General features: G+C 40.2%; 1 protein-coding gene across 1 annotated transcript in view; it reads left to right on the top strand.

Annotated features, from left to right (window-relative positions):
- The window catches only part of LOC133633443 (adhesion G protein-coupled receptor L3-like), an 87,303-nt gene that overhangs the window by 23,412 nt on the left and 36,797 nt on the right, over nucleotides 1-27,094 (top strand). Inside the window, exons 3-7 of the mRNA XM_062025969.1 lie at nucleotides 11,287-11,409; nucleotides 11,480-11,685; nucleotides 17,094-17,270; nucleotides 22,538-22,747; nucleotides 24,753-24,973. Of these exons, the coding sequence (XP_061881953.1) occupies nucleotides 11,287-11,409; nucleotides 11,480-11,685; nucleotides 17,094-17,270; nucleotides 22,538-22,747; nucleotides 24,753-24,973 (937 nt within the window). The remainder of the gene's footprint in view (nucleotides 1-11,286; nucleotides 11,410-11,479; nucleotides 11,686-17,093; nucleotides 17,271-22,537; nucleotides 22,748-24,752; nucleotides 24,974-27,094) is intronic.

Below are 27,094 nucleotides of genomic sequence, written 5' to 3'. Positions count from 1 at the left end.
CACCTCCTCTTCTCCTCACCTCCTCTTCTCCTCACCTCCTCACCTCCTCACCTCCTCACCTCCTCTCCTCCTCACCTCCTCACCTCCTCACCTCCTCTTCTCCTCAAAATGTGGACTAGCTCGTCTTCAAAATGTGGACTATCAAAATGTGGACTAGCTCGTCTTCAAAATGTGGACTAGCTCGTCTTCAAAATGTGGACTAGCTCGTCTTCAAAATGTGGACTATCAAAATGTGGACTATCAAAATGTGGACTAGCTCGTCTTCAAAGAACTTAAAACAGGAAATAATCTTCTTGTGTGCTCATTTCTGCTTTTGTGCCGTTAATCTTCCCTGCCAGCTAATCCACTGGGAGATCCTGCATGGACATTATCTCCTCCTTCTTCTCCTCCTTCCTCTCCTCCTTCCTCTCGCTCCCTTCCACTCCTCCTTCCTCTCCTCCTTCCTCTCCTCCTTCCTCTCGCTCCCTTCCACTCCTCCTTCCTCTCCTCCTTCCTCTCGCTCCCTTCCACTCCTCCTTCCTCTCCTCTTTCCTCTCCTCTTTCCTCTCCTCCTTCCTCTCCTCCTTCCTCTCCTCTTTCCTCTCGCTCCCTTCCACTCCTCCTTCCTCTCATCCTTCCTCTCCTCCTTCCTCTCCTCCTTCCTCTCCTCCTTCCTCTCCTCTTTCCTCTCCCCTTTCCTCTCCTCCTTCCTCTCCTCCTTCCTCTCCTCCTTCCTCTCCTCCTTCCTCTCCTCCTTCCTCTCCTCCTTCCTCTCCTCCTTCCTCTCCTCCTTCCTCTCCTCCTTCCTCTCCTCTTTCCTCTCGCTCCCTTCCAATCCTCCTTCCTCTCATCCTTCCTCTCCTCTTTCCTCTCCTCTTTCCTCTCGCTCCCTTCCACTCCTCCTTCCTCTCCTCTTTCCTCTCCTCCTTCCACTCCTCCTTCCTCTCCTCCTTCCTCTCCTCCTTCCTCTCCTCCTTCCTCTCCTCCTTCCTCTCCTCTTTCCTCTCCTCCTTCCTCTCCTCCTTCCTCTCCTCTTTCCTCTCGCTCCCTTCCACTCCTCCTTCCTCTCATCCTTCCTCTCCTCCTTCCTCTCCTCTTTCCTCTCGCTCCCTTCCACTCCTCCTTCCTCTCCTCTTTCCTCTCCTCCTTCCACTCCTCCTTCCTCTCCTCCTTCCTCTCCTCTTTCCTCTCCTCTTTCCTCCCTCCTTCCTCTCCTCCTTCCTCTCCTCTTTCCTCTCCTCCTTCCACTCCTCCTTCCTCTCCTCCTTCCTCTCCTCCTTCCTCTCCTCTTTCCTCTCCTCTTTCCTCTCCTCCTTCCTCTCCTCCTTCCTCTCCTCTTTCCTCTCCTCCTTCCTCTCCTCCTTCCTCTCCTCCTTCCTCTCCTCTTTCCTCTCCTCCTTCCTCTCCTCCTTCCTCTCCTCTTTCCTCTCCTCTTTCCTCTCCTCCTTCCACTCCTCCTTCCTCTCCTCCTTCCTCTCCTCCTTCCTCTCCTCCTTCCTCTCGCTCAACCTTACACTCCTCCTTCCTCTCCTCCTTCCTCTCCTCCTTCCTCTCCTCTTTCCTCTTGCTCCCTTCCACTCCTCCTTCCTCTCATCCTTCCTCTCCTCCTTCCTCTCCTCTTTCCTCTCGCTCCCTTCCACTCCTCCTTCCTCTCCTCTTTCCTCTCCTCCTTCCACTCCTCCTTCCTCTCCTCCTTCCTCTCCTCTTTCCTCTCCTCCTTCCTCTCCTCCTTCCTCTCCTCCTTCCTCTCCTCCTTCCTCTCCTCTTTCCTCTCCTCTTTCCTCTCCTCCTTCCTCTCCTCCTTCCTCTCCTCTTTCCTCTCCTCCTTCCTCTCCTCCTTCCCCTCCTCCTTCCTCTCCTCTTTCCTCTCCTCTTTCCTCTCCTCCTTCCTCTCCTCCTTCCTCTCCTCTTTCCTCTCCTCTTTCCTCTCCTCCTTCCACTCCTCCTTCCTCTCCTCCTTCCTCTCCTCCTTCCTCTCGCTCAACCTTACACTCCTCCTTCCTCTCCTCTTTCCTCTCTCTCCCTTCCACTCCTCCTTCCTCTCCTCTTTCCTCTCCTCCTTCCTCTCCTCCTTCCTCTCGCTCAACCTTACACTCCTCCTTCCTCTCCTCCTTCCTCTCCTCCTTCCTCTCCTCTTTCCTCTCTCTCCCTTCCACTCCTCCTTCCTCTCCTCCTTCCTCTTCTCCTTCCTCTCCTCCTTCCACTCCTCTTTCCTCTCGTCCTTCCTCTCCTCCTTCCTCTCCTCCTTCCTCTCCTCTTCCTCTCCTCTTTCCTCTCCTCTTTCCTCTCCTCCTTCCTCTCCTCCTTCCACTCCTCCTTCCTCTCCTCCTTCCTCTCCTCCTTCCTCTCCTCCTTCCTCTCGCTCAACCTTACACTCCTCCTTCCTCTCCTCCTTCCTCTCCTCCTTCCACTCCTCCTTCCTCTCCTCCTTCCTCTCCTCCTTCCTCTCGCTCAACCTTACACTCCTCCTTCCTCTCCTCCTTCCTCTCCTCCTTCTTCTCCTCTTTCCTCTCTCTCCCTTCCACTCCTCCTTCCACTCCTCCTTCCTCTCCTCCTTCCACTCCTCCTTCCTCTCCTCCTTCCTCTCCTCCTTCCTCTCGCTCAACCTTACACTCCTCCTTCCTCTCCTCCTTCCTCTCCTCCTTCCTCTCCTCTTTCCTCTCACTCCCTTCCACTCCTCCTTCCACTCCTCCTTCCTCTCCTCCTTCCTCTCCTCCTTCCTCTCCTCCTTCCTCTCCTCCTTCCTCTCGCTCAACCTTACACTCCTCCTTCCTCTCCTCCTTCCTCTCCTCCTTCCTCTCCTCCTTCCTCTCCTCTTTCCTCTCTCTCCCTTCCACTCCTCCTTCCACTCCTCCTTCCTCTCCTCCTTCCACTCCTCCTTCCTCTCCTCCTTCCTCTCCTCCTTCCTCTCGCTCAACCTTACACTCCTCCTTCCTCTCCTCCTTCCTCTCCTCTTTCCTCTCACTCCCTTCCACTCCTCCTTCCACTCCTCCTTCCTCTCCTCCTTCCTCTCCTCCTTCCTCTCCTCCTTCCACTCCTCCTTCCTCTCCTCCTTCCTCTCCTCCTTCCTCTCGCTCAACCTTACACTCCTCCTTCCTCTCCTCCTTCCTCTCCTCTTTCCTCTCACTCCCTTCCACTCCTCCTTCCACTCCTCCTTCCTCTCCTCCTTCCTCTCCTCCTTCCTCTCCTCCTTCCACTCCTCCTTCCTCTCCTCCTTCCTCTCCTCCTTCCTCTCGCTCAACCTTACACTCCTCCTTCCTCTCCTCCTTCATCTCCTCCTTCCTTTCCTCTTTCCTCTCACTCCCTTCCACTCCTCCTTCCTCTACTCCTTCCTCTCCTCCTTCCTCTCCTCTTTCCTCTCACTCCCTTCCACTCCTCCTTCCACTCCTCCTTCCACTCCTCCTTCCTCTACTCCTTCCTCTCCTCCTTCCTCTCCTCTTTCCTCTCACTCCCTTCCACTCCTCCTTCCACTCCTCCTTCCTCTCCTCCTTCCTCTCCTCCTTCCACTCCTCCTTCCTCTCCTCCTTCCTCTCCTCCTTCCTCTCGCTCCCTTCCACTTGCTGCTGCTTCATGGCAGCCATGCAGCAACACTACACTACACAACACAACACAACACAACAAAGTCACATGGACAAGACCAGACTACACGTGTGAAGAAGAAGAAACTATTCTTATCAGTGTGTTATAACCGTGTTATTAGCGTGTTATTATCGTGTTTTATTAGCGCGTTATTGTCGTGTTTTATTAGCGTGTTATTATCGTGTTTTATTAGCGTGTTATTAGCGTGTTATTATCGTGTTTTATTAGCGTGTTATTATCGTGTTTTATTAGCGTGTTATTAGCGTGTTATTATCGTGTTTTATTAGCGTGTTATTAGCGTGTTATTATCGTGTTTTATTAGCGTGTTATTATCGTGTTTTATTAGCGTGTTATTATCGTGTTTTATTAGCGTGTTATTAGCGTGTTATTATCGTGTTTTATTAGCGTGTTATTATCGTGTTTTATTAGCGTGTTATTGTCGTGTTTTATTAGCGTGTTATTGTCGTGTTTTATTAGCGTGTTATTATCGTGTTTTATTAGCGTGTTATTATCGTGTTTTATTAGCGTGTTATTGTCGTGTTTTATTAGCGTGTTATTATCGTGTTTTATTAGCGTGTTATTATCGTGTTTTATTAGCGCGTTATTATCGTGTTTTATTAGCGTGTTATTATCATGTTTTATTATCGTGTTATTATCGTGTTTTATTAGCATGTTATTATCGTGTTTTATTAGCGTGTTATTATCGTGTTTTATTAGCGTGTTATTATCATGTTTTATTAGCGTGTTATTATCGTGTTTTATTAGCGTGTTATTATCGTGTTTTATTAGCGTGTTATGATCATGTTTTATTAGCGTGTTATTATCGTGTTTTATTAGCGTGTTATTATCGTGTTTTATTAGCGTGTTATTATCATGTTTTATTAGCGTGTTATTGTCGTGTTTTATTAGCGTGTTATTGTCGTGTTTTATTAGCGTGTTATTATCGTGTTTTATTAGCGTGTTGTTATCGTGTTTTATTAGCGTTTTATTATCGTGTTGTATTAGCGTGTTGTTATCGTGTTTTATTAGCGTGTTATTATCGTGTTTTATTAGCGTGTTATTATCGTGTTTTATTAGCGTGTTGTTATCGTGTTTTATTAGCGTGTTATTATCGTGTTTTATTAGCGTGTTGTCACCATGAGGAACGAGCCTGCTTTGAAGAAGACCATCGTCATGGCAACAATGTTGTCAGATTCAACTCGCCTTGTTTTGTCTTCCTGCGTCTTCACAAACAACTAACTCCTACTTGTTTGTGTCACAAACATCTAACTCCTGGTTGTTTTTGACTCAGTGTGTTATAAACAACTAACTCCTAGTTGTTTTTGACTCTCTGTGTGTTAAAAACAACTAACTCCTGGTTGTTTGTGACTCTCCGTGTGCCACAAACAACTAACTCCTGGTTGTTTGTTACTCTCAGTGTGTAACAAACAACTAACTCCTGGTTGTTTGTTACTCTCAGTGTGTCACAAACAACTAACTCCTGGTTGTTTTTGACTCTGTGTGTGTTACAAACAACTAACTCCTGGTTGTTTTTGACTCTCCGTGTGTCACAAACAAATAACTCCTGGTTGTTTGTGACTCTCTGTGTGTCATAAACAACTAACTCTTGGTTGTTTGTGACTCTCTGTGTGCCACAAACAACTAACTCCTGGTTGTTTGTGACTCTCCGTGTGTAACAAACAACTAACTCCTGGTTGTTTTTGACTCTGTGTGTTACAAACAACTAACTCCTGGTTGTTTGTTACTCTCAGTGTGTTATAAACAACTAACTCCTAGTTGTTTTTGACTCTCTGTGTGTTAAAAACAACTAACTCCTGGTTGTTTGTGACTCTCCGTGTGCCACAAACAACTAACTCCTGGTTGTTTGTTACTCTCAGTGTGTAACAAACAACTAACTCCTGGTTGTTTGTTACTCTCAGTGTGTCACAAACAACTAACTCCTGGTTGTTTGTTACTCTCAGTGTGTCACAAACAACTAACTCCTGGTTGTTTGTGACTCTCCGTGTGTCACAAACAACTAACTCCTGGTTGTTTTTGACTCTCTGTGTGTCACAAACAACTAACTCCTGGTTGTTTGTGACTCTCCGTGTGTCATAAACAACTAACTCCTAGTTGTTTGTTACTCTCTGTGTGCCACAAACAACTAACTCCTGGTTGTTTGTGACTCTCCGTGTGTAACAAACAACTAACTCCTGGTTGTTTTATGAGTCTTTGTCTCTCAACCGATATTAACAGTAAAAAGTTGTTGTCGCAATTGTTGGATAAGACTTCAACAACCAGTCTAGCTCTTGTCTCAAAGTACTGTCACCACCTGTCACATCACACCCTGACTTAATTGGAGTTGTTTGGTCCTTTCCTGTATGTAGTGTTTTACTTCTTGTCTTGCACTCCTATTTTGGTGGCTTTTCCTGTTTTGTTGCTATTTTCCTGTAGCACTTTCATGTCTTCCTGTGAGCGATATTCTCCACACTTGCATTGGTTTAGTAATCACTACTATTTCAGTTGTTTTTATCCTTCTTTGTGGGGACATTGTTGATTGTCATGTCATGTTCGGATGCACTTTGTGGACGCCGTCTGCTCCACACACTGTAAGTCTTTGCTGTCGTCCAGCATTCTGTTTTTGTTGACTTTGTAGCCAGTTCAGTTGTAGTTTAGTTTTACTTCAAGCTTCAATGCCTTTTCTTAACTTTTGACCTGCACGCTGCTGATCACCACAAACCATCGTCGCATGTTCCCGACATCTACGAAGCAATTAGCTAGCTGCTGCCACCTACTGGTATGGAAGAGTATTACAGGGTTACTCTGTGGATCTCCACACAGTGCAGACACTCAACAACAACAATGCATTATTTGAGGATTTATAATTACTGGTGGCAACAAATATTATTAACCCAATTAGGTGAACTGACATCATCTCCCACGGCACACCAGACAGTGGTGGAAAGACACTGATTTAGCACACGCAATGTGATCTATCAACACTCATCAGCATTTTGCCAGCACTACTTAGCGCTTTATATGCAGGATCACACACACACACACACACACACACACACACACACACACACACACACACACACACACACACACACACACACACACACACACACACACACACACACACAAACACACACACAAACACACACACACACACACACACACACACACACACACACACACACACACACACACACACACACACACACACACACACACACACACACACACACACACACACACACACACACACACACACCATGGACACACCACAGTCCTTTGTGTGTGTACCAACACTTTGGACACTCAAAAATAAAAACATTAGACATATTGTCTATTCAGCAACATCCTTTTATAATTTTATAGCTGCAAAAGGACTTAAGGGACTGATTAAAACAAATTCCATTGATGCGTTTTGGTGTCATTTCATATTTTTTAATGACATATACTATATAATACATGTACATACACTACTATACTATATAACATACTATATAATACATGTACATACACTACTATACTATATAACATACTATATAATACATGTACATACACTACTATACTATATAACATACAGTTATATATATATATTGTTGTTGTATTATTCTTTATATACTGTATATATGTTGTTGTTGTATTATTCTTTATAACTTTATAACATTCTTTATATCAATCAATCAATGTTTATTTATATAGCCCTAAATATACAACAACAATATATAAACAGTATAAAGAATGATACAACAACAACATATATACAATATATAAAGAATAATACAACAACAATATATATATACAGTATATAAAGAATGATACAACAACAATATATATACAGTATATAAAGAATGATACAACAACAATATATATACAGTATATAAAGAATAATACAACAACAATATATATACAGTATAAAGAATGATACAACAACAATATATATACAGTATAAATAATGATACAACAACGATATATATATACAGTATATAAAGAATGATACAACAACAATATATATACAGTATATTTAGGGCTATATAAATAAACATTGATTGATTGATATAAAGAATGATACAACAACAATATATATACAGTATATAAAGAATGATACAACAACAATATATATATATATATATATATATATATATATACAGTATATAAAGAATAATACAACAACAATATATATACAGTATATAAAGAATAATACAACAATATATATACAGTATATAAAGAATAATACAACAACAATATATATACAGTATATAAAGAATGATACAACAACAATATATATACAGTGTAAAGAATGATACAACAATATATATACAGTATATAAAGAATAATACAACAAAATATTTATACAGTATATAAAGAATTATACAACAACAATATATATACAGTATAAAGAATGATACAACAACAATATATATATACAGTATATAAAGAATAATACAACAACAATATATATACAGTGTAAAGAATGATACAACAACAATATATATACAGTATGTAAAGAATAATACAACAACAATATTTATACAGTATATAAAGAATAATACAACAACAATATATATACAGTATAAAGAATGATACAACAATATATATACAGTATATAAAGAATAATACAACAACAATATATATACAGTATATAAAGAATAATACAACAACAATATATATACAGTGTAAAGAATGATACAACAACAATATATATACAGTATATAAAGAATAATACAACAACAATATATATACAGTATATAAAGAATGATACAACAATATATATACAGTATATAAAGAATGATACAACAACAATATATATACAGTATATAAAGAATGATACAACAACAATATATATACAGTATATAAAGAATAATACAACAACAATATATATACAGCATATAAAGAAAAATACAACAACAATATATATACAGTATATAAAGAATAATACAACAATATATATACAGTATATAAAGAATAATACAACAACAATATATATACAGTATATAAAGAATGATACAACAACAATATATATACAGTATATAAAGAATGATACAACAACAATATATATACAGTATATAAAGAATAATACAACAACAATATATATACAGTATATAAAGAATAATACAACAACAATATATATATACAGTATATAAAGAATGATACAACAACAATATATATACAGTATATAAAGAATAATACAACAACAATATATATACAGTATATAAAGAATAATACAACAACAATATATATATACAGTATATGAAGAATAATACAACAACAATATATATACAGTATATGAAGAATAATACAACAACAATATATATACAATATATAAAGAATAATACAACAACAATATATATACAGTATATAAAGAATGATACAACAACAATATATATACAGTATATAAAGAATGATACAACAACAATATATATACAGTATATAAAGAATGATACAACAATATATATACAGTATATAAAGAATAATACAACAACAATATATATACAGTATATAAAGAATAATACAACAACAATATATATACAGTATATAAAGAATGATACAACAACAATATATATACAGTATATAAAGAATAATACAACAACAATATATATACAGTATATAAAGAATAATACAACAACAATATATATATACAGTATATGAAGAATAATACAACAACAATATATATATACAGTATATGAAGAATAATACAACAACAATATATATACAATATATAAAGAATAATACAACAACAATATATATACAGTATATAAAGAATAATACAACAACAATATATATACAGTATATAAAGAATGATACAACAACAATATATATACAGTATATAAAGAATGATACAACAACAATATATATACAGTATAAAGAATGATACAACAACAATATATATACAGTATATAAAGAATAATACAACAACAATATATATACAGTATATAAAGAATGATACAACAACAATATATATACAGTATATAAAGAATAATACAACATCAATATATATACAGTATATAAAGAATAATACAACAACAATATATATATACAGTATATGAAGAATAATACAACAACAATATATATATACAGTATATGAAGAATAATACAACAACAATATATATACAGTATATAAAGAATGATACAACAACAATATATATACAGTATATAAAGAATGATACAACAACAATATATATATACAGTATAAAGAATGATACAACAACAATATATATACAGTATATAAAGAATAATACAACAACAATATATACAGTATATAAAGAATAATACAACAACAATATATATACAGTATATAAAGAATGATACAACAACAATATATATACAGTATATAAAGAATAATACAACAACAATATATATACAGTATATAAAGAATAATACAACAACAATATATATATACAGTATATGAAGAATAATACAACAACAATATATATATATACAGTATATGAAGAATAATACAACAACAATATATATACAATATATAAAGAATAATACAACAACAATATATATACAGTATATAAAGAATAATATAACAACAATATATATACAGTATATAAAGAATGATACAACAACAATATATATACAGTATATAAAGAATGATACAACAACAATATATATACAGTATAAAGAATGATACAACAACAATATATATACAGTATATAAAGAATAATACAACAACAATATATATACAGTATATAAAGAATAATACAACAACAATATATATACAGTATATAAAGAATGATACAACAACAATATATATACAGTATATAAAGAATAATACAACAACAATATATATACAGTATATAAAGAATAATACAACAACAATATATATATACAGTATATGAAGAATAATACAACAACAATATATATATACAGTATATGAAGAATAATACAACAACAATATATATACAATATATAAAGAATAATACAACAACAATATATATACAGTATATAAAGAATAATACAACAACAATATATATACAGTATATAAAGAATGATACAACAACAATATATATACAGTATAAAGAATGATACAACAACACTATATATACAGTATATAAAGAATGATACAACAACAATATATATACAGTATATAAAGAATGATACAACAACAATATATATACAATATATAAAGAATAATACAACAACAATATATATACAGTATATAAAGAATAATACAACCTATTTCCTTTTCCAGCGCCCCACTTTGTCTGCTCTCACTACGTCTTTGTGCTATTTGATGTGAGAAGCTCCTTTTAGCCATGAAAGAAGTGTGGAGATCATCAAATGTCTGCGGAACACAAGATGCTTTAATTAGTCCTTCATTACAAACCTTATCTCCCACATTCCACACAGCCTAATCAGGAATGTGCTCACTAAGCCAGGAGGCCGACTTAGATTCCCACAATGTGAGGAGGATCATCTACCTGGAGACATTGTTGGCTGTCCACATCAAATGTATCGCACTTTAATGAGCCTTGGATCTTTTTCATCAACTTGGATCTTTTTCATCAACTTCTTGCCTGTGACGAGTGTGAAGACTTGTTTCGTACCAAACACTAGGAAACTAACCTGATGCAACGTGTGTGTGTGTGTGTGTGTGTGTGTGTGTGTGTGTGTGTGTGTGTGTGTGTGTGTGTGTGTGTGTGTGTGTGTGTGTGTGTGTGTGTGTGTGTGTGTGTGTGTGTGTGTGTGTGTGTGTGTGTGTGTGTGTGTGTGTGTGTGTGTGTGTTGCAGAGCTGGAAGTGGCCAGGCTGAGTACAGACGGCAGCCTGAGCGACTTGACCTTCCCTCAGTCGGAGCTGCACGGGAACTCCATCCAGCTGTCAGCCAGCACCCTCAAACAACACGGCAGAAACGGTAGCGGAGGAATGTCCGTCCCTCCCGCCTCCCGCCAGCGCCCGCCTACTTCTGTGTGCTCTCCCAACAGGTGAGATCAGGATGGCCTTCGTCCTCTACAGGAACTTGGGTTCCTACCTGTCCACGGAGAACGCCAGCGTCCGACTGAGCAGCGACGCCGTCTACCCCAACTACTCGGTCATCGTCAACTCGCCCGTCATCACGGCCTCCATCAACAAGGAGAGCAACAAGGTGTACCTGTCGGAGCCTGTCATCTTCACCGTTAAACACCTGCAGGTGAGGACCACCCTGGGTCACATGGTCATGCACTGAATGAGTCTGCTTCACAGTCACAATCAATCAATGTTAACTTATATAGTAAATCACAAGTGTCTCAAAGGGCTGCTCAAGCCACAACCACATCCTCGGTTCAGATCCCACATCAGGGCAAGGAAAAACTCAACCCAATGGGATGACAATGAGAAACCTTGGAGGTGACCACAGATGTGGGGACCCCCCTAGGTGACCACTGCAATGGACGTTGAGTGGATCTAGCATAATAGTGAGAGTCCAGTCCATAGTGGATCTAACATAGTAGTGTGAGAGTCCAGTCCATAGTGGATCTAACATAATAGTGAGAGTCCAGTCCATAGTGGATCTAACATAATAGTGTGAGTCCAGTCCATAGTGGATCTAACATAATAGTGAGTCCAGTCCATAGTGGATCTAACATAGTAGTGAGAGTCCAGTCCATAGTGGATCTAACATAATAGTGAGAGTCCAGTCCATATTGGATCTAACATAATAGTGAGTCCAGTCCATAGTGGATCTAACATAGTAGTGAGAGTCCAGTCCATAGTGGATCTAACATAATAGTGTGAGAGTCCAGTCCATAGTGGATCTAACATAATAATGAGAGTCCAGTCCATAGTGGATCTAACATAATAGTGTGAGAGTCCAGTCCATAGTGGATCTAACATAATAATGAGAGTCCAGTCCATAGTGGATCTAACATAATAGTGTGAGAGTCCAGTCCATAGTGGATCTAACATAATAGTGTGAGAGTCCAGTCCATAGTGGATCTAACATAATAGTGAGAGAGTCCAGTCCATAGTGGATCTAACATAATAGTGTGAGAGTCCAGTCCATAGTGGATCTAACATAATAGTGTGAGAGTCCAGTCCATAGTGGATCTAACATAATAGTGTGAGAGTCCAGTCCATAGTGGATCTAACATAATAGTGTGAGAGTCCAGTCCATAGTGGATCTAACATAATAGTGTGAGAGTCCAGTCCATAGTGGATCTAACATAATAGTGAGAGAGTCCAGTCCATAGTGGATCTAACATAATAGGGAGAGTCCAGTCCATAGTGGATCTAACATAATAGTGTGAGAGTCCAGTCCATAGTGGATCTAACATAATAGTGAGAGAGTCCAGTCCATAGTGGATCTAACATAATAGGGAGAGTCCAGTCCATAGTGGATCTAACATAATAGTGAGAGTCCAGTCCATAGTGGATCTAGCATAATAGTGAGAGTCCAGTCCATAGTGGATCTAACATAGTAGTGTGAGAGTCCAGTCCATAGTGGATCTAACATAATAGTGAGAGTCCAGTCCATAGTGGATCTAACATAATAGTGTGAGTCCAGTCCATAGTGGATCTAACATAATAGTGAGTCCAGTCCATAGTGGATCTAACATAGTAGTGAGAGTCCAGTCCATAGTGGATCTAACATAATAGTGAGAGTCCAGTCCATATTGGATCTAACATAATAGTGAGTCCAGTCCATAGTGGATCTAACATAGTAGTGAGAGTCCAGTCCATAGTGGATCTAACATAATAGTGTGAGAGTCCAGTCCATAGTGGATCTAACATAATAATGAGAGTCCAGTCCATAGTGGATCTAACATAATAGTGTGAGAGTCCAGTCCATAGTGGATCTAACATAATAGTGTGAGAGTCCAGTCCATAGTGGATCTAACATAATAGTGAGAGAGTCCAGTCCATAGTGGATCTAACATAATAGTGTGAGAGTCCAGTCCATAGTGGATCTAACATAATAGTGTGAGAGTCCAGTCCATAGTGGATCTAACATAATAGTGAGAGAGTCCAGTCCATAGTGGATCTAACATAATAGTGTGAGAGTCCAGTCCATAGTGGATCTAACATAATAGTGTGAGAGTCCAGTCCATAGTGGATCTAACATAATAGTGTGAGAGTCCAGTCCATAGTGGATCTAACATAATAGTGTGAGAGTCCAGTCCATAGTGGATCTAACATAATAGTGTGAGAGTCCAGTCCATAGTGGATCTAACATAATAGTGTGAGAGTCCAGTCCATAGTGGATCTAACATAATAGTGTGAGAGTCCAGTCCATAGTGGATCTAACATAATAGTGTGAGAGTCCAGTCCATAGTGGATCTAACATAATAGTGAGAGAGTCCAGTCCATAGTGGATCTAACATAATAGGGAGAGTCCAGTCCATAGTGGATCTAACATAATAGTGTGAGTCCAGTCCATAGTGGATCTAACATAATAGTGTGAGAGTCCAGTCCATAGTGGATCTAACATAATAGTGAGAGAGTCCAGTCCATAGTGGATCTAACATAATAGGGAGAGTCCAGTCCATAGTGGATCTAACATAATAGTGAGAGTCCAGTCCATAGTGGATCTAGCATAATAGTGAGAGTCCAGTCCATAGTGGATCTAACATAGTAGTGTGAGAGTCCAGTCCATAGTGGATCTAACATAATAGTGAGAATCCAGTCCATAGTGGATCTAACATAATAGTGTGAGTCCAGTCCATAGTGGATCTAACATAATAGTGAGTCCAGTCCATAGTGGATCTAACATAGTAGTGAGAGTCCAGTCCATAGTGGATCTAACATAATAGTGAGAGTCCAGTCCATATTGGATCTAACATAATAGTGAGTCCAGTCCATAGTGGATCTAACATAATAGTGTGAGAGTCCAGTCCATAGTGGATCTAACATAATAATGAGAGTCCAGTCCATAGTGGATCTAACATAATAGTGTGAGAGTCCAGTCCATAGTGGATCTAACATAATAGTGTGAGAGTCCAGTCCATAGTGGATCTAACATAATAGTGAGAGAGTCCAGTCCATAGTGGATCTAACATAATAGTGTGAGAGTCCAGTCCATAGTGGATCTAACATAATAGTGTGAGAGTCCAGTCCATAGTGGATCTAACATAATAGTGTGAGAGTCCAGTCCATAGTGGATCTAACATAATAGTGTGAGAGTCCAGTCCATAGTGGATCTAACATAATAGTGTGAGAGTCCAGTCCATAGTGGATCTAACATAATAGTGTGAGAGTCCAGTCCATAGTGGATCTAACATAATAGTGAGAGAGTCCAGTCCATAGTGGATCTAACATAATAGGGAGAGTCCAGTCCATAGTGGATCTAACATAATAGTGTGAGAGTCCAGTCCATAGTGGATCTAACATAATAGTGAGAGAGTCCAGTCCATAGTGGATCTAACATAATAGGGAGAGTCCAGTCCATAGTGGATCTAACATAATAATGAGAGTCCAGTCCATAGTGGATCTAACATAATAGTGTGAGAGTCCAGTCCATAGTGGATCTAACATAATAATGAGAGTCCAGTCCATAGTGGATCTAACATAATAATGAGAGTCCAGTCCATAGTGGATCTAACATAATAGTGTGAGAGTCCAGTCCATAGTGGATCTAACATAATAGTGTGAGAGTCCAGTCCATAGTGGATCTAACATAATAGTGAGAGAGTCCAGTCCATAGTGGATCTAACATAATAGTGTGAGAGTCCAGTCCATAGTGGATCTAACATAATAGTGTGAGAGTCCAGTCCATAGTGGATCTAACATAATAGTGTGAGAGTCCAGTCCATAGTGGATCTAACATAATAGTGTGAGAGTCCAGTCCATAGTGGATCTAACATAATAGTGTGAGAGTCCAGTCCATAGTGGATCTAACATAATAGTGTGAGAGTCCAGTCCATAGTGGATCTAACATAATAGTGAGAGAGTCCAGTCCATAGTGGATCTAACATAATAGGGAGAGTCCAGTCCATAGTGGATCTAACATAATAGTGTGAGAGTCCAGTCCATAGTGGATCTAACATAATAGTGAGAGAGTCCAGTCCATAGTGGATCTAACATAATAGGGAGAGTCCAGTCCATAGTGGATCTAACATAATAGTGTGAGAGTCCAGTCCATAGTGGATCTAACATAATAGTGAGAGTCCAGTCCATAGTGGATCTAACATAATAGTGTGAGAGTCCAGTCCATAGTGGATCTAACATAATAGTGAGAGTCCAGTCCATAGTGGATCTAACATAATAGTGTGAGAGTCCAGTCCATAGTGGATCTAACATAATAGTGAGAGTCCAGTCCATAGTGGATCTAACATAATAGTGTGAGAGTCCAGTCCATAGTGGATCTAACATAATAGTGAGAGTCCAGTCCATAGTGGATCTAACATAATAGTGTGAGAGTCCAGTCCATAGTGGATCTAACATAATAGTGTGAGAGTCCAGTCCATAGTGGATCTAACATAATAGTGTGAGAGTCCAGTCCATAGTGGATCTAACATAATAGTGTGAGAGTCCAGTCCATAGTGGATCTAACATAATAGTGTGAGAGTCCAGTCCATAGTGGATCTAACATAATAGTGTGAGAGTCCAGTCCATAGTGGATCTAACATAATAGTGAGAGTCCAGTCCATAGTGGATCTAACATAATAGTGAGAGAGTCCAGTCCATAGTGGATCTAACATAATAGTGAGAGTCCAGTCCATAGTGGATCTAACATAATAGTGTGAGAGTCCAGTCCATAGTGGATCTAACATAATAGTGAGAGTCCAGTCCATAGTGGATCTAACATAATAGTGTGAGAGTCCAGTCCATAGTGGATCTAACATAATAGTGAGAGAGTCCAGTCCATAGTGGATCTAACATAATAGTGTGAGAGTCCAGTCCATAGTGGATCTAACATAATAGTGTGAGAGTCCAGTCCATAGTGGATCTAACATAATAGTGAGAGTCCAGTCCATAGTGGATCTAACATAATAGTGAGAGAGTCCAGTCCATAGTGGATCTAACATAATATTGTGAGAGTCCAGTCCATAGTGGGGCCAGCTCTTGCACTTGTTATTTCATACGTTGACCAGAGGGGGAGCACTTCAAATTTTTACACACACTTGTTATTTCATATGTTGACAGTCAATGTTTTTGGGAGCACCCTCATGTTGATAGATGTCACCACAGATGAGACATTCAATATTAGATGCAATGTTATTGATTTATGTCATCACTTGTTCACACCTCCTCATATGGAAGACACTTTTCCTTCTTCATGTCTCAAGAAGGCTAGAAATACAAGGACACACACACACACACACACACACACACACACACACACACACACACACACACACACACACACACACACACACGTTCCTCAGTTGACACAACACCATCAGTCTGAGATGTGTCACCTCCTGACGTGACATTTGCTGCTGCTCTCTCACATTCTTCTTCTCTTCTTCTTCTCTTCTTCTTTTCTTCTTTTCTCTTCTTCTCTTCTTCTCTTCTGGCCTCCCAGTCTTCCTCCCATTGTCGCTTCCCCCCAAATGTTTCCTTGTCTCGCTCCTCGTCCTGCCGTCTTTCAAGCTCACCTTGTCTCTGGTGTCTCCCCAGCATTCCGAGGAGAACTTCAACCCCAACTGTTCCTTCTGGAGCTACTCCAAGCGCACCATGATGGGCTTCTGGTCCACGCAGGACTGCCGCCTGCTGGCCACCAACCGCAGCCACACCAGCTGCTCCTGCACACACCTCACCAGCTTCGCCGTGCTCATGGCCCACGTGGAGGTGAAGGTGAGCACTCTGACGTCATCTTATTTGTGTGTGGGGAACAGGAAGGGAAGCGAGTGGCACCGCAACATCTGCCACACGGATTACAACTCTCTACAAGTCACACTGATCTGTCCAACGCGATGACATCATCCTGATCAGCACATCAGATTGTTGTGACATCATCCTGATCAGCACATCAGATTGTTGTGACATCATCCTGATCAGCACATCAGATTGTTGTGACATCATCCTGATCAGCACATCAGATTGTTGTGACATCATCCTGATCACCACATCAGATTGTTGTGACATCATCCTGATCACCACATCAGATTGTTGTGACATCATCCTGATCAGCACATCAGATTGTTGTGACATCATCCTGATCACCACATCAGATTGTTGTGACATCATCCTGATCGCCACATCAGATTGTTGTGACATCATCCTGATCAGCACATCAGATTGTTGTGACATCATCCTGATCAGCACATCAGATTGTTGTGACATCATCCTGATCAGCACATCAGATTGTTGTGACATCATCCTGATCACCACATCAGATTGTTGTGACATCATCCTGATCAGCACATCAGATTGTTGTGACATCATCCTGATCAGCACATCAGATTGTTGTGACATCATCCTGATCAGCACATCAGATTGTTGTGACGTCATCCTGATCACCACATCAGATTGTTGTGACATCATCCTGATCAGCACATCAGATTGTTGTGACATCATCCTGATCAGCACATCAGATTGTTGTGACATCATCCTGATCAGCACATCAGATTGTTGTGACATCATCCTGATCAGCACATCAGATTGTTGTGACATCATCCTGATCAGCACATCAGATTGTTGTGTGTATGAATTCATTGAAACTATTTAATGACATCATTGTCTGTCTTCTCAAACACCGCCGTGATGTTGTCATTAGTGTCTGCCAAGTGTGTCGGCAGCACTCGTGCAGCCCCAGGTCACCAGGTCAAAAATGTTTGTGCTGACTCATAAATATGCTACACAAGCTGTACATGGACTACTCTAAGTATATACGATTTTAATGTCCATACTCGGGTTGTCCCAATACCAATATTTTGTTACCGGTACTTAACTGTATGTAAATACTTTTCTAGATAAAGGGGAGCACAAAAAATGTCATTATTGTCTTTATTGTAACAACAAATGTTAGTGTAGATGAAACATATGTTTATTATTGTCATTTAGTCCTTCAATAAAATAGACTACTTGTCTTTTAGTAGTAAGTAAACAAACAAAGACTCCTAATTAGTCGTATGCAGTAACATATTGTGTCATTTATACACCTATTATTTTCTACACATTATGAGGGACAAACTGTAAAAAATTTACTATTAATCTACTTGTTCATTTACTGTTAATATCTGCTTATTTTCTCTTTGAACATGTTCTATCTACACTTCTGTTCAAATGTAATAATCACTTATTCTTCTCTTCTTTGATACTTGACATTAGTTTTGGATGATACCACACATTTAGTATGGATGTGATACCAAGTAGTTACAGGATCATACATTGGTCATATTCAAAGTCCTCATGTGTCCAGGGACGTATTTACTGACTTTATAAACATCATATACATTTTTAAAAAGGAAAAAAAGATTTTGTAATGATAAAAAATATCAATGCAGTTATAGTAGTATCGACTAGATACGCTCTTCTACTTGGTATCATTACAGTGGATGTCAGGTGTAGATCCACCCATGGCATTTGTTTACATTGAGGAGTGCTAGCTTGCTGTTAGCGGTGAGCTACTGTATCCTCCTACAGTGTGTAGTGAAGCATGTTTAGCTATTCCTCGTCCTCCAGTGATAATGCTACTTGTAAGAAACTTACTTTATTTGTCGCACACATGGACTAAATCGACTGATTTATAGCTCGGTTGGTGGAGCGGCCGTGCCAGCAACTTGAGGGTTGCAGGTTCGATCCCCGCTTCCACCATCCTAGTCACTGCCGTTGTGTCCTTGGGCAAGACACTTACCCACCTGCTCCCAGTGCCACCCACACTGGTTTAAATGTAACTTAGATATTGGGTTTCACTATGTAAAGCGCTTTGAGTCACTTGAGAAAAAGCGCTATATAAATGTAATTCACTTCACTTCACTTTAGTGAGACAAACATGTCGACTAGGGATGTCCGATAATGGCTTTTTGCCGATATCCAATATTCCGATATTGTCCAACTCTTTAATTACTGATACCGATATCAACCGATACCGATATATACAGTCGTGGATTTAACACATTATTATGCCTAATTTGGACAATCACGTATGGTGAAGATAAGGTCCTTCTTTAAAAAATTAATAAAATAAAATAAACATTTTCTTGAATAAAAAAGAAAGTAAAACAATATAAAAACAGTTACATAGAAACTAGTAATGAATGAAAATGAGTGAAATGAAGTGTTAAAGGTTAGTACTATTAGTGGAGCAGCAGCACGCACAATCATGTGTGCTTACGGACTGTATCCCTTGCAGACTGTATTGATATATATTGATATATAATGTAGGAAGCAGAATATTGATAACAGAAAGAAACAACCCTTTTGTGTGAATGAGTGTAAATGGGGGACGGAGGTTTTTTGGGTGGGTGCACTAATTGTAAGTGCATCTTATATCAATACCGATAATAAAAAAAACGATACAGATAATTTCCAATATTACATTTTAAAGCATTTATCGGCCATGTCTAATGTTGACTGAAACAAAATCCTGTTATAGTTTGCTTTGTTTGCATTTTAATGTTTGTCAATGCACCAAGTCCATCCATTTTTTACCGCTTGTCCCTATTGGGGCTGCGGGGGGTGCTGGAGCCTATCTCAGTTGCATTGGGGCGGAAGGCGGGGTACACCCTGGACATGTCGCCACCTCATCACAGGGTCAACACTGATAGACAACATACACACTCACATTCACACACTAGGTGCATGTCTTTGCAGGTGGGAGGGGCCTATCCCCAGGTGCATGTCTTTGGAGGTGGGAGGGGCCTATCCCCAGGTGCATGTCTTTGGAGGTGGGAGGGGCCTATCCCCAGGTGCATGTCTTTGGAGGTGGGAGGGGCCTATCCCCAGGTGCATGTCTTTGGAGGTGAGAGGGGCCTATCCCCAGGTGCATGTGTTTGGAGGTGGGAGGGGCCTATCCCCAGGTGCATGTGTTTGGAGGTGGGAGGGGCCTATCCCCAGGTGCATGTCTTTGGAGGTGGGAGGAAGCCGGAGTAGAACCCACGCAGTCATGGGGAGAACATGCAAACTCCACACAGAAAGCGCCCGAGCCCAGGATCCAACCCAGGACCTTTGTATTGTGAGGCACACCTACTAACCCCTGCACCACCGTGCTGCATGCACTAAGTCATCGAATGTTAATCATATTGATTCAGTAAATGAAGGATTGTTTATATTCAACATTGTGTATTTTTCAGGTGTACTTTTGTCATTATGTGTCATATTTCTGCACAATAACTCAGAAATGGTAACACTAGCAAGCAGGAGAGAATATGAAGTGCTTTTGACTTCAAAGTTCAAATCAAATCAAACTTTATTTATTTATTATTTATTTCAACTTTTCACACGCAGGCAGGTGGAAAACACAAAGTGCTGCACAAAGAAAATAAAAGAGAAGAAAACACTCAAACATGCAAAAAAAAAAACACTACCTTTGAAGTGTGCACACTGGAGAATACCTCACATGAACGCCATCTAAATAATAGTGAGAATATATATGTAATAAATGGTATGATTATAATAATAATAGATTGTATTTGTGTTGCACTTTACATTTGAATGACAAGTCTCAAAGTGCTACAGAGTAAAAACATCATAAAAGCATTAAAAAAAGACAGTAAAAAAAAACAACAATATTTTAAAAATGTAGATTTTTAGCCCTTTTTTTAAAGCATCCACCAATTGTGGGCCCTGAGGCAGCTTCCTAAGCTCGGTCCCTCATGGTCTTAAGTATACATATGACATGAATAAGTTCATGAAAATAACATTGAGATTATAGTAGTAGAACTATGAATAATTCAGATATACAATCAAACAATAAAAAACATGAGAGTTTAACTTGATTAAAAGGTGTGACTTCCGTCTTTTTTTAAAGGCTATCAAGGGTCTCTGCAGTCCTGAGGTTCTCTGGTAGTCTATTGCTGGCTAAATGGGTCTTTGGTCTGGTATTTGCTCAAACTAAAAGTCCAGTTCCAGAGGACCTCAGTAACCACGAGGGTTGATGCGGTAAAAGCAGGTCCGATAGATAAGAAGACATTTAAAAGCTAATACTAGAACTTTAAAATCCCCCCTGAAGCGGACAGGGAGTCAATTCATGGACTTTAAAACTGGTGTAATGTGCGCCTGCCCTCTGGTTCTTGTCAGCACGTGTGCAGCTGACTTTTTTTATCGTTGTAGACTTGTAATATTCTTTTTGGGAAGACCAGAGAGCGTTGCAATAGTCTAAAGGACAGGACATGAATGCACCTCCTCAGAGAGTCTGGCTATGTTCTTAGGGTGATAAAAACCTATTTCTGTAATATTTGTAATATGTAGGATAAAAGTCAGCCCGCAGTCAAAACTCACACCCAGATGTTTTATAGACTGTTGGTTTAAAATCTTGTCTTTTTGGTGAAAGGTCCTCTCTCTGGTCTTCAGGATCTTCAACTAAAACCTCTTTTCATTGTGACAAAGTCCAATCTGGAAATGTTTGGATGATTTCCTTTGCCTGATTAAAGTTGCTTTCAAGGAAACTTTAAATCTGTCTTATCTTTTACGTTTGAATTGTAATTCTAGCTGACTTGAAGGACGTTCAGTCCACTCAAACTAAATCAACTTCCTTTACTGAAGTCGGATTAATCAATCATCCATCCATCCATTTTCTACCGCTCATTCCCTTCGGGGTAATCAAACCTTGATCACAAGTGTCTCAAAGGGCTGCAAAAGCCACAACGACATCCTGGGCTCAGACCCCACATGAGAAGTAAAAGTCAATGAGAAACTTCTGTCCAAGGTCCAGAGGTGTGTCCCTGAGAAGAACAAGGTTTTCTGGAATGTTATTGTCCTCTAAAGGAGAGGACAATGAGGGTTGTTTCCAAGAGAGCTCATTGTCCAAGCTGGCTAGCTTGAACGTAGCATGAGGCTAGCACAAGTATCTCCGTCACTGACAGGTAGACCCGGGGAGGTTGCACCTTGAACGCCGGAGGACACGCCAGCACAGTCCCAGCATTGCCGTAAAACCTCTGTGGTGGTGGTTTGTCTTCCAGAAAGCAGACAGCATCCACGACCTGCTCCTGGACGTGATCACCTGGGTGGGCATCCTGCTGTCCCTGGTCTGCCTGCTCATCTGCATCTTCACCTTCTGCTTCTTCCGCGGGCTGCAGAGCGACCGCAACACCATCCACAAGAACTTGTGCATCAGCCTCTTCATCGCAGAGTCGCTCTTCCTGGTGGGCATCAACCGAGCGGACCAGCCGGTAAGTTTGCTTCCGTGGTCTCCTCAGCAAGTGACCTTCAAGGCATCAAACACACTTTTCAATATGGAGCACCAAGTCTTATCCTCTTAACAACTTCCTGCTTCAGCTGCTTCCATTAGCCAGCCGCCCTCAGGCGTCTACTTCCTTGGATTTGTTCATCCCCAAATCCATCGGTTCTGCCGAGGAGAGTTTGCTTCTGAATGTTTTGTTTTGTACTCACACTTTCTATACACGGACATGTTTAGTCATTTTATTGTGAAAGGGACGCGTGATATGTAATCCATGCCCGTGCAGCAAAACCTGAGACTGGGATTTCAGATCAAGTAAAAGACTTAGACTTAGACTTAGACTGAGACTTAGACTTCCTTTATTGTCATTCAAATGTGAACTTTACAGTACAGATAAGAAGTTTGCATTAGCTCATGGTAGTGCAGATAAAAGAGCAATAAGAAGCAGATATAAATAAATAGATTAACTGTACAGATCAATATATTGCAGCTTTATGGATGTATGTTATATTGTCTTTATAGTCCAGCCACTTCATCCTTTTTGGGGGGAGTTGAGGGGATTATTTTGATGCGTTCAAGAGTCTTACGGCCTGAGGGAAGAAGCTGTTACAGAACCTGGAGGTTCTGCTACGGAGGCTGCGGAACCTCTTTCTAGAGTCCAGCAGGGAAAACAGTCCTTGGTGGGGGTGGGAGGAGTCTCTGCAGATTTTCCTGATGAGTCCCGATGATCTTTTCCACCGTCCTCACCAATCTCTGCAGAGACTTCCAGTCTGAGGCACTGCAGGCTCCAGTCCAGACAGAGATGGAGTTGGTCAGTAGGTGGTCTCTATGGTGCCTCTGTACAATGTGGTTCTTAGGACCTGAGCAGCAAACCAAGCAGGTGGTCTCTATGGTGCCTCTGTACAATGTGGTTCTTAGGACCTGAGCAGCAAACCAAGTTCCTTTGGAACATGTTGGATGGTGGCGGAGGGATGATTAGAACATGTTGGATGGTGGCGGAGGGATGATTAGAACATGTTGGATGGTGGCGGAGGGATGATTAGAACATGTTGGATGGTGGCGGAGGGATGATTATAACATGTTGGATGATGGCGGAGGGATGATTAGAACATGTTGGATGGTGGCGAAGGGATGATTATAACATGTTGGATGATGGCGGAGGGATGATTAGAACATGTTGGATGGTGGTGGAGGGATGATTAGAACATGTTGGATGGTGGTGGAGGGATGATTAGAACATGTTGGATGGTGGAGGAGGGATGATTAGAACATGTTGGATGGTGGTGGAGGGATGATTAGAACATGTTGGATGGTGGCGGAGGGATGATTAGAACATGTTGGATGGTGGCGGAGGGATGATTAGAACATGTTGGATGGTGGCAGAGGGATGATTAGAACATGTTGGATGGTGGCGGAGGGCTGATTAGAATAATGTAGTAATACGACAATAAGGTAATAATACGACAATAATGTAGTAATACGAAAATAATGTAGTATTACAACAATAATGTAGTAATACAACAATGATGTAGTAATATGACAATTATGTAGTAATACAAGAATAATGTAGTAATACGACAATAAGGTAATAATACAACAATAATGTAGTAATAGGACAATAATGTAGTAATACAACAATAATGTAGTAATACGAAAATAATGTAGTATTACAACAATAATGTAGTAATACAACACTGATGTAGTAATATGACAATTATGTAGTAATACGACAATTAGGTAGTAATACAAGAATAATGTAGTAATACAAGAATAAGGTAGTAATACAAGAATAATGTGGTAATACAACAATAAGTCATTATTTATGTATTTATTAGCAGTTTGGTTTTCAAACTTCACAGCTTTTGTTTCCTTGAAGAAAAGAAATGAATCTTTTTGGAAAATGACTCATCGCTCGTTTAGAACTTTCTAAAGCTTCTAAAGCTTCTAAAACTCAGCCTTTGATGTTGTTTTCTGTGTCACCTTTGTGTCGTCACCAGATCGCATGTGCCGTCTTTGCTGCCCTGCTGCACTTCTTCTTCCTGGCGGCCTTCACCTGGATGTTCCTGGAAGGTGTGCAGCTCTACATCATGCTGGTGGAGGTCTTTGAGAGCCAACACTCCAGGACCAAATACTTCTACCTGGCCGGCTACGGTGTGCCCGCCCTCATCGTGGCCGTGTCTGCCGCCGTGGACTACAGGAGCTACGGCACCGACCGAGTGTGAGCAGGCTGGGGGGAGCATTCTGTTACGTGGAGGGGCAGAGTGGAGGTGCAGAGTGGAGACGTGGAGGTGCAGAGTGGAGACGTGGAGGTGCAGAGTAGAGACGTGGAGGTGCAGAGTGGAGACGTGGCGGTGCAGAGTAGAGACGTGGAGGTGCAGAGTGGAGACGTGGCGGTGCAGAGTAGAGACGTGGAGGTGCAGAGTGGAGACGTGGAGGTGCAGAGTAGAGACGTGGAGGTGCAGAGTGGAGACGTGGCGGTGCAGAGTAGAGACGTGGAGGTGCAGAGTGGAGACGTGGAGGTGCAGAGTGGAGACGTGGAGGTGCAGAGTACAGACGTGGCGGTGCAGAGTAGAGACGTGGAGGTGCAGAGTAGAGACGTGGAGGTGCAGAGTGGAGACGTGGAGGTGCAGAGTAGAGACGTGGAGGTGCAGTGTGGAGACGTGGAGGTGCAGAGTGGAGACGTGGAGGTGCAGAGTAGAGACGTGGAGGTGCAGTGTGGAGACGTGGAGGTGCAGAGTGGAGACGTGGAGGTGCAGAGTGGAGACGTGGAGGTCCTTCAAGTTATATGACTCTAGGGTAAATGGTTGCAAAATTAGCTCAAAAAGCTAGCACTTTAATGATAGCATGCTAACGTAAACATGCTAACAGTTAGCATGTTTCACATAGCAAGTCATGTGACTGTGAGGTGTCTGGCTGCGTAATTACAGGAGAAAAGTGTAATATTAGCTGGAAAAGTTGCCATGCTAATGTTAGCATACTAGCATGCTATCGTTAAGAAGCTAGCACACGACTGCGTAAGAAGAAATACCAATATGCAGTATGTGTTGGTGTAGACCTAGAAAGTATTTGTTGGTGTAGACCTAGAAAGTATGTGTTGGTGTAGACCTAGAAAGTATTTGTTGGTGTAGACCTAGAAAGTATTTGTTGGTGTAGACCTACAAAGTATTTGTTGGTGTAGACCCCAGAAAGTATTTTTTGGTGTAGACCTAGAAAGTATTTTTTGGTGTAGACCTAGAAAGTATTTGTTGGTGTAGACCTAGAAAGTATTTATTGGTGTAGACCCCAGAAAGTATTTTTTGGTGTAGACCTAGAAAGTATGTGTTGGTGTAGACCTACAAAGTATTTGTTGGTGTAGACCTAGAAAGTATTTGTTGGTGTAGACCTAGAAAGTATTTGTTGGTGTAGACCTAGAAAGTATTTATTGGTGTAGACCTAGAAAGTATTTGTTGGTGTAGACTTAGAAAGTATGTGTTGGTGTAGACCTAGAAAGTATTTGTTGGTGTAGACCTAGAAAGTATTTGTTGGTGTAGACCTACAAAGTATGTGTTGGTGTAGACCTAGAAAGTATTTGTTGGTGTAGACCTAGAAAGTATGTGTTGGTGTAGACCTGGAAAGTATTTGTTGGTGTGGACCTAGAAAGTATGTGTTGGTGTAGACCTAGAAAGTATTTTTTGGTGTAGACCTAGAAAGTATTTTTGGTGTAGACCTAGAAAGTATTTGTTGGTGTAGACCTAGAAAGTATGTGTTGGTGTAGACCTAGAAAGTATTTTTTGGTGTAGACCTAGAAAGTATTTGTTGGTGTAGACCTAGAAAGTATTTTTTGGTGTAGACCTAGAAAGTATGTGTTGGTGTAGACCTAAAGTATGTGTTGGTGTAGACCTAGAAAGTATTTATTGGTGTAGACCTAGAAAGTATTTGTTGGTGTAGACCTAGAAAGTATTTGTTGGTGTACACCTAAAAAGTATTTTTTGGTGTAGACCTAGAAAGTATGTGTTGGTGTAGACCTACGAAGTATTTGTTGGTGTAGACCTAGAAAGTATTTGTTGGTGTAGACCTAGAAAGTATGTGTTGGTGTAGACCTAGAGTGTATGTGTTGGTGTAGACCTAGAAAGTATTTGTTGGTGTAGACCTACAAAGTATTTGTTGGTGTAGACCCCAGAAAGTATTTTTTGGTGTAGACCTAGAAAGTATTTGTTGGTGTAGACCTAGAAAGTATTTTTTGGTGTAGACCTAGAAAGTATTTTTTGGTGTAGACCTAGAAAGTATTTATTGGTGTAGACCCCAGAAAGTATTTTTTGGTGTAGACCTAGAAAGTATGTGTTGGTGTAGACCTACAAAG

This window comes from Entelurus aequoreus, linkage group LG18 (assembly GCF_033978785.1).
Source record: "Entelurus aequoreus isolate RoL-2023_Sb linkage group LG18, RoL_Eaeq_v1.1, whole genome shotgun sequence".
Lineage (NCBI taxonomy): Eukaryota > Metazoa > Chordata > Actinopteri > Syngnathiformes > Syngnathidae > Entelurus > Entelurus aequoreus.
The sequence above is the reverse complement of the archived record's forward strand: the minus strand, read 5'-3'. Positions and strand labels throughout refer to the sequence as shown.